The 8,661-nt window shown below is 29.3% G+C and overlaps 1 protein-coding gene across 2 annotated transcripts in view; it reads right to left on the reverse strand.

The window, feature by feature from the left end:
- The window catches only part of LOC117168050 (phosphatidylinositol 4-phosphate 3-kinase C2 domain-containing subunit beta), a 168,211-nt gene that overhangs the window by 7,267 nt on the left and 152,283 nt on the right, over positions 1-8,661 (reverse strand). For both annotated transcript variants that reach the window (XM_033353395.1, XM_033353394.1), the window contains exons 22-23: positions 8,370-8,570; positions 271-467 (exon numbers count right to left, since the gene is read on the reverse strand). In XM_033353395.1, coding sequence (XP_033209286.1) covers positions 271-467; positions 8,370-8,570 — 398 coding nt within the window. The remainder of the gene's footprint in view (positions 1-270; positions 468-8,369; positions 8,571-8,661) is intronic.

The raw sequence follows: 8,661 nt of genomic DNA on the forward strand, positions 1-8,661 counted from the left end.
TTTAATATTTGGTAGTATTTGTGAAATTAGTGCAACCTTTGAGAAATAATTAAAGTCATTGTAAAATATTTTAAATCTATCCGACATTGTTACGAGATATTTAAAAACTGTGAAATCTTTGAGAAATAATTCGAACCTTTGTGAAATCTTTCTGAAATGTTAAAAAATTTATAAGAAATATTTGAAATATTGTTTAAATATTTGGCAATATTAAACAAAAGGCTCCGCCGCCCGCTTCTGTAGAATCTAGAATTTCAAGGGGTTGGTTACCTTTGACTTTGCGGAGATGAATGTCGGCGTTTTGTTGATCTCGCAAAAGAGGATGGAAGAACGTGTAGACAAGGGGACTGTGAGAAATCTCGTGGGCCAATTTGAAGAGGCTCAGGAGGAATTTTTCAATGTCAGCTCGGCGTTTGTCTGCTACTTGCTTTATGTTTGATCGACCGACGCTCATTCCGCTGGGTAAACTGCGTCCGGGAGAAAATAAATAAATTTGAGTCAAAAAATTTTTTTCCTGAAGAAAGCTGGAAAAGGGGCATGTGACACTAATGGTTATTTTCGGGACTGAGGAGCGCTTGGAAAGGGATATTCGCAACTTGTTGTTATTTTGGAAGCACCGCAGCTGGAAAAGGGGTATTTTTACACTCAGAGGTAATTTTAAGGGCTGTGAATAACTTAGAAAGGGGTATTTTTGCGCTTAGAGGTAGCTTCAGAGACGGTAAAGAACTGAAAAAGGGATATTTTACATTCAATACTGATTTTTTTTTAATGGGAGAGGGAGAGGGATACCTTAGCAATAAACGTGGTTTTCTGGGTTTGGGAAGAGCTGGAAAAGGGAGATTTGACACTTAGGGTAATTTTTGATGAGATGAAAAAGGGGAATTTGAATCAAAGAATTATTTTTGGGGATGGGTATATTTGATACTTAGGGTTATTTTTGGGACTACGAAGCTGAAAAAGGGGTATTTTTTTCACTCAGAGGTGGGTGATTTTCAGGGCTGTGAAGAACTTGAAAAGGGGTATTTTTTCGCTTAGAGGTGGTTTCAGGGTCTGTAGAGAGCTAAAAAAAGGGTATTTTACATTCATGGGTGGTTTTTTTTTTAAATTATGGAATCGGAAAGAGAGCGGGATGGACACAAGATTAAATTTGCCAATTTCCCTGACATTTCCTTGACTTTTCCTTAACATTTAGACGAATTTACCCGCCAAAAAATAATATTAAAAAATATCAATTTTTATTTTCCCTGACAGCTACTTCGTTTCCCTGACATTTCTTTGACACACTTTTTTTCTGACTGCAGGGATACTTTCGCAATAATCGTAGTCTTTGGGACTGGAAAGGAGCTGGAAAAGGATGATTTGAAAGAAAGGGTTATTTTTGCGGCCTGAAGAATTTAAAAGGGATTATTTTTACACTTTGGATTATTTTTGGAACTGCGCTTCATCTAGGAATAAGCGAAAGCTGGAAAAGGGACATTTAAAACAGAGAGTTTTTTTTGAGCTGGGTAAAGTTCGCAAAGGGATATTTTACATTCGTGGGTTGTTTTTTAAATAAAGGGGTCGGAAGAATAGGATATTTTTGCAATAATCCTGATTGTTGGGATTGGAAAGAGCTGGAAAAGGGGGATTTAAAAAAAGTTTTCTTTTTCGGACTCAAGAACTTAGAAGGGAGTATTTTTACCCTTTGGATTATTTTTGGAACTGCGATTCATCTAGGAATGAGCGAAAGCTGGAAAAGGGGCATTTAAAACAGAGAGTTTTTTTGAGCTGGGTAAAGTTCGCAAAGGGATGTTTTACATTCGCGGGTTGTTTTTTAAATGAGGGGGTCAGAAAAATAGGATATTTTTGCAATAATCGTGATTTTTGGGATTGGAAAGAGCTGGAAAAGGGGGATTTAAAAAAAGTTTTCTTTTTCGGACTCAAGAACTTAGAAGGGAGTATTTTTACCCTTTGGATTATTTTTGGAACTGCGATTCATCTAGGAATGAGCGAAAGCTGGAAAAGGGGCATTTAAAACAGAGAGTTTTTTTTGAGCTGGGTAAAGTTCGCAAAGGGATATTTTACATTCATAGGTTGTTTTTTTAATGAGGGGGTCGTAAGAATAGGATATTTTTGCAATAATCCTGATTGTTGGGATTGGAAAGAGCTGGAAAAGGGGGATTTAAAAAAAGTTTTCTTTTTCGGACTCAAGAACTTAGAAGGGAGTATTTTTACCCTTTGGATTATTTTTGAAACTGCGCTTTATCTAGGAAAGAGGGGAAGCTAGAAAAGGGGCATTTAAAACAAAGAGTTTTTTTTAAGCTGAGTAGAGCTTGCAAAGGGATATTTTACATTCGTGGGTTGTTTTTTAAATAAAGGGGTCGTAAGAATAGGATATTTTTGCAATAATCGTGATTTTTGAGATCGGAAAGAGCTGGAAAAGGGGGTTTTGAAAAAAGGGTTATTTTTCGGCCTGAAGAACTAAAAAGGGAGTATTTTTGCCCTTTGGATTATTTTTGGAACTGCGCTTCATCTAGGAATAAGCGAAAGCTGGAAAAGGGGCATTTAAAACAGAGAGTTTTTTTGGGCTGGGGAGAATTTTCAAAGGGATATTTTACAATCATAGGTTGTTTTTTTAATGAGGGGGTCGTAAGAATAGGATATTTTTGCAATAATCCTGATTGTTGGGATTGGAAAGAGCTGGAAAAGGGGGATTTAAAAAAAGTTATATTTTTCGGCCTCAAGAACTTAAAAGGGAGTATTTTTACCCTTTGGATTATTTTTGAAACTGCGCTTTATCTAGGAAAGAGGGGAAGCTAGAAAAGGGGCATTTAAAACAAAGAGTTTTTTGAGATGGGGAGAGTTTGAAAAGGGATATTTCACATTTATGGGTTGTTTTTTGAATGAGGGGGTGGGGCAAAAGGACATTTTTGCAATAATCGTAGTTTTTGGGATTGGAAAGAGTTTTTTTGGGATGGGGAAAGCTGGAAAGGGGGGGTTTGAAATAAAGGGTTATTTTTGGGGCCAAGGAGCTTAAAAGGGAGTATTTTTACACTTCGGAGAGCGGAAAAAAGGGGTCTTAACACTTCCAATTATATTTGGAGCTGGGGAGACCTGGAAAGGGGGATTTTGATACTTAAAGCGATTCATGGGTATGGAAAGAGCTCGAAAAGGGGTATTTTTATACCTAGGGGTGGGTTTTGATACTAATGGGAGCTGTGAAAGGGATATTCTTACACTTCAAGGTGGTTTTTGATGATAATGCGAGCTGGAAAGGGGGAATTTTTCACTTAGAGGTGGTTTATCGGACAAACGAAGACCTGTCCTTCTGAAATATTTTTAATCTATCTGAAATTGTTTCCATGATTAAAGTCTTTGTTTAGTCTTTTAAATCTATCAGAAATCTTTAAAATCTTTTTAATAGGTCCGAAATCTTTTCCAAATATTTAAAAGTTCTTTGAAGTTTTTAGAGAATTATTGCAATTTTGTCAAATCTTTGAAAATCATTGCAAAATATTTAAAATATTTGGTAATACATGTGAGACTATTTAAATCTTTGTGAAATATTTCGGAAATCATTGAAATCTTTTTAATCCTTGTGACGTTATTAGGAATTCTTTAAAAATTATTGCAAGATATTAAAAATATTTTTGAAGTGTTTCTGAAATATTCGGTAATATTTGTGTAATTATTGAAATCGTTGTAAAATCTTTTTGAAACCATTAGGAAATGTTTGTTCAATGATTTTAATCTATAGGAAATCTTTGTGAAAAAATATGAGTCTTTGTGTATTCTTTTAGATCTGTCCGAAATATTTGAAATTTTTAGGAAATCCTTTAAATCTTTGTGCAATATTTAAAATTTATGTGAAAACTTTGCGAAATATTTAAAATTTTCTTTCATGCTGTGAAATCTATCTGAAATTTTTGTGAAGTAACAGAAGTAGTTGTGAATTCTTTTAAACCCATTCGAAATATTTTCGAAATATTTTAAAATCAATTTTTTGATCCAATTTAATATTTTTGGGGTGAAAATTTAGCTTTTTTGAAGAAATTTCGTCTTTTTGAGCTGAAACTCAAATATTTTTCTTGGAAATAATATTAATTAATTGAAAATTAAACTATTTTCTTGAAAAAAAGTTTTCTTTTATTTCAGCTATTTTGTTGAAAATACAACTGCTTTGTAGAAAAATCGTCTTGTTGGTTTTAAAATTCAACCATTTCATCGACATTTTTTTCTTTCATAATGATTGAAAAACCATTTTTGGTTAAAAAAAGAAACACTTTTGTTGAAAATTCCTCACTTTTTTGTAGAAAAATCGCCTTTTCGCCTTTAAAATTCAACAATTTTATCGAAAATTTTTTTCTTTCTTGTTGAAAAAATTTTTTTGGTTGAAAATTGAACACTTTTGTTAAATACTTATCTTTTTTATTTGAAAGTTCATCTCTTTTTGTAGAAAATTCATGAATTTGGTTGAAAATTAACTTTTTTTATAAAAATTCATAATTTTGGTATGAAAATTTTGCTTTTTTTGTAGCAAATTCATCTTCTTGAATTGAAATTCGCTTATTCTAGTAGGGAATTAAATTATTTGGTTAAAAATTAAACTATTTCCTTGAAAATAACATTCTTTTTAATTTAGTTATTTTGTTAAAAAACTTAACTGTTTTGTAGAAAAATCGTAATTTTGGCTTGATTATTCCACAGTTTGGTCGAGATTTTTTTCTTAACTGATGGAAAAACTTTTTTTTTTGTTGAAAATTGAACTATTTTTTGGAAAATCCATCTCTTTTGGTAGAAAATTCATCAATTTGGTTGAAAATTAACTTTTTTTTTAAAAATTAATATTTTCCGGATGAAATTTTTTTTTTGAAACTTATCTGAAATCTTTGGGAAATCTTTGTGAAATCGTAAGTAAATTTTTGTTTAATCTTTGAAATCTATTTGAAATTTTGGTTAAATAATATGTCTTCGTGAAATCTGTGAAATCTATCTGAAATCTTTGAAAACTATTTTGGAATTAAATTAATTTATTTTTTTGAAAATTAAACTATTTGCTTAAAAATAAGTTTTTTTTTTAAATTTTTTAAATTTAAATAAATTTTTTCTCTTTCTTGATTGAATAAGCTTTTTTGGTTGAAAATTAAACACTTGTTAAAAATTTCCTTTTCTTTGTTTGAAATTTCATCTCTTTTGGTAGAAAATTCATCAATTTGGTTGAAAATTAATTTTTCATAAAAATTTATATTTTTGGGATGAAAATGAACTCTTTAAAAAAAAATTCATATTTTTCGAATTAAAATTTAGCTTTTTTGTAGAAAATTCATCTTTTTGGGCTGAAGCTCATCTATTTTGCCAGGAAATTAAATTATTTGGTTGGAAATAAAACTATTTGCTGCAAAATCAGTTTTTTTTAAACTCAGTTATTTTGTTGAAAATGTAACTCTTTTGTAGGAAAATCGTATTTTTTTCTTTCAAAATCAACGATTTGTTCGACATTTTTTTCTTTTCTTGACAGAAAAAGGTTTTTTGGTTAAAAATTCGCTTTTTTGTTAGAAAATTCATCTCTTTTAATATAAAATTCATCATTTGATTAAAAATTAACTCTTTTTTTTTAAACAAAAATGCATATTTTTCAAAGGAAAATTTAGCTTTTTTGTAGAAAATTACTTTTTTTTTTACTGAAATTCATCTATTTTGCTAGTAAATTAAACTATTTGCTTGAAAATAATTTTTTTTTTTGTTTTTTTTTTTAATTCAGCTATTTTGTTAAAAATTCAACTATTTTGTAGAAAAATCGTCTTTTAGGTTTTGAAATTCAACAATTTGTTCTACATTGTTTTTTCTTTCTTGATTGAAAAAGATTTTTCGGTTTTTGTTAGAAAATTCATCAATTTGATTGAAAATTAATTTTTTTTTTTTATAAAAATTCATATTTTTCGAATGAAAATTTAGCTTTTTGTAGAAAATTGGTATTTTTTCACTTAAATTCCACTATTGTTCTAGGAAATTAAATGATTTGATTGAAAATTAAACTATTTGCTTCAAAACAAGTTTTTTTCAATCAGTTATTTTGTGGAAAAATAAACTCTTTTGTAGGAAAATCGTATTATTGGCTTTCAAATTAAACATTTGTTCGCGAATTTTTTTCTTTCTTGTTTCAAAAATATTTTTCTGTTCAAAATTCTCTGTTTTTGTTTAAAAATTCATCTCTTTTGATAGAAAATTCATCAATTTCATTGTCAATTAACTTTTCTTTAAATAAAAAATTATGTTCTTGGGATTAAAATTTATCTTTTGTTGTAGAACATTCATCTTTTTGGGCTGAAGTTTATCTATTTTGCCAGAAAATTAAATTATTTGGTTGAAAATTAAACTATTTGTTTTATAACAATTTTTTTTTTCTTTTAAACTCAGTTATTTTGTTGAAAATTCAACTCTTTTGTAGAAACATCGTATTTTTGGCTTTCAAATTTAATAATTTGGTCCACATTTTATTTATTTGTTGATTGAAAAAGCTTTCTTGCTTGAAAATTCCCTGTTTTTGTTAAAAAATTCATCTCTTTTGATAGAAAATTCATCAATTTGGTTGAAAATCAACTTTTTTGATAAAAATTCATGTTTTTGGGATGCAAGTGTAGGTTTTTTTTTTTTTTAGAAAATTGTCTTTTTTGACTGAAATTCAACTATTTTGCTAGGAAATTAAATTATTTGGTTCAAAATTAAACTACTTGCTTAAAAATAATTTTTTTTTTTTAAATTCAGTTATTTTGTTGAAAATTCAACTATTTTGTAGGAAAATCGTATTTTTAGCTTTCAAATTCTTGGTTGAAAATTCCGTTTTCGTTTAAAAATTCATCTTTTTTTATACAAAATTCATCAATTTCATTAAAAATTAACTTTTTTTTTTAAATTCATATTTTTTTAATGAATATTTAGCTTTTTGCAGAAAATGTGTATTTTTAGAGTGAAATTCAACTCTTTTACTAGGAAATTAAATTATTTGATTGAAAATTAAACTATTTTGCTAAAATTCAGTTATTTTGTTGCAAATTCAACTGTTTTTTTTTCTTTTAGTAGAAAATTCATCAATTTAATTGAAAATATATCTGAAATCTTTGCAAAATATATAAAATATTTAAAAAATCATTAAAATTTTTTTGACGAAATACTTGAACTCTTTGTGAAATCTTTGAAAAATTATTGCAATCATTGTGAAATATTTATTAAATCTTTTTAAATCTACCCGAAATCATTGCAAAACCTGTGAAATCGTTGACAAAATATGAATTTCATTCTTGTATTTATTATTTATATATTATTTATCATCTATATTCAATTTTTATATACAATAATATTATTATAATATTGAGCAAATTGTACCATTCGAAATTATAAGTATATGCCCCCCCCCCCCAGAAAATAAAAGGCTCCGCCCCTTCTACTGGGGTGTTTTTTAGGGCAAATAGGGAGAGCTAAAAATTGGGTGAAGCTTTCAGGGGAATTTAAAATAATATAAAGTCTTACGAGTGAGTAGGTACGGTAATAAATTCTAAAAATGAGCCTCACATAATTATTAATGGGCGCTCTCAAAAGAATATCAAAATTTTAATTCAAATTATTATTTTTTTTTTTTTTTCTGATGAGGAATCAGAATTTGTTAAATCATCTCAACTTTTCCTAGTTAAATTTTCAAAAAACATTGAGAAAAATTTGACTATCTCTCTTTCTCTGAAGATAATAATTGTCAAGCCATGAAAATTTTGACGCTCGTTCAAAGAAAGCCCGAGACAAGTTGGACTTTTGTATGCAGATAAATAAAAATAGCTTATCTTTAAACGAGATAAGATAAGAGAGATTTATGCGACCAGAAAATGAAGTCATATTCATGAAAAAAAAAAAAAGATGGATACAAGAGTCAGTGTTGATAGTCGTTGATTTTTTTTCACTCGACCTAAAATTTTCTAAACCGGTAAACTTCCTAATTAAGAAACTCATAAAAAATGGGCTCATCCAGTTCGCAATTGGAAATGACGAAATCAAAATCAGATACGAAATCAACTAGGACTCCTGAATTCTACCGGCCTTGCAAGGAATTGGAAAAGCCGAAAACCTCTTCATCGCAACCAAAGTAAGACTCGTAAAATTTAAATTCTTTCTTTTCCTGCAAATATTCTCCCAATCTCGAATATTCAATCAAAATTCTTCTCTTTTTTTTTTTATCTCAGGAGCCGGAAAGAAGATGAAGCGGAATCAATTCAAACCAAAGTTTGAACAGGCATTGCAGAAAAAGATATTTTTAAATTGAATCGAGTGAAACTTTTTATTTTTTAAATACAACAGAAAGTGTGCGATTGAAAAGAGATTTGTGTTTTGTTTTGAATAATTACCTGACAACTTTGGCAAGGGGGAAGTGGATGCAGAGTTTTTGGTAGAACTCGCAAAACTCTTTGTAGGATCGAAATAGATAAGTCGGATCGGCCTGACCCTTCCTCTGTATTCTAAGTATGTACATATAATATTTTTCTGGATCGTATCGCTTCTGATATCCGTGAACTTGAACGCTCGTTAACTGACCCTCCTGCTGCATTCTGAAAAAAAAAATACGTTATCTTGACGGATTACCAGGCTAGACGCTAAGGGATCATCGATAAATTGTGTTACCAATTTTGGGTAATTTTT

This window comes from Belonocnema kinseyi, chromosome 2 (assembly GCF_010883055.1).
Source record: "Belonocnema kinseyi isolate 2016_QV_RU_SX_M_011 chromosome 2, B_treatae_v1, whole genome shotgun sequence".
NCBI classification, from domain to species: Eukaryota; Metazoa; Arthropoda; class Insecta; order Hymenoptera; family Cynipidae; genus Belonocnema; species Belonocnema kinseyi.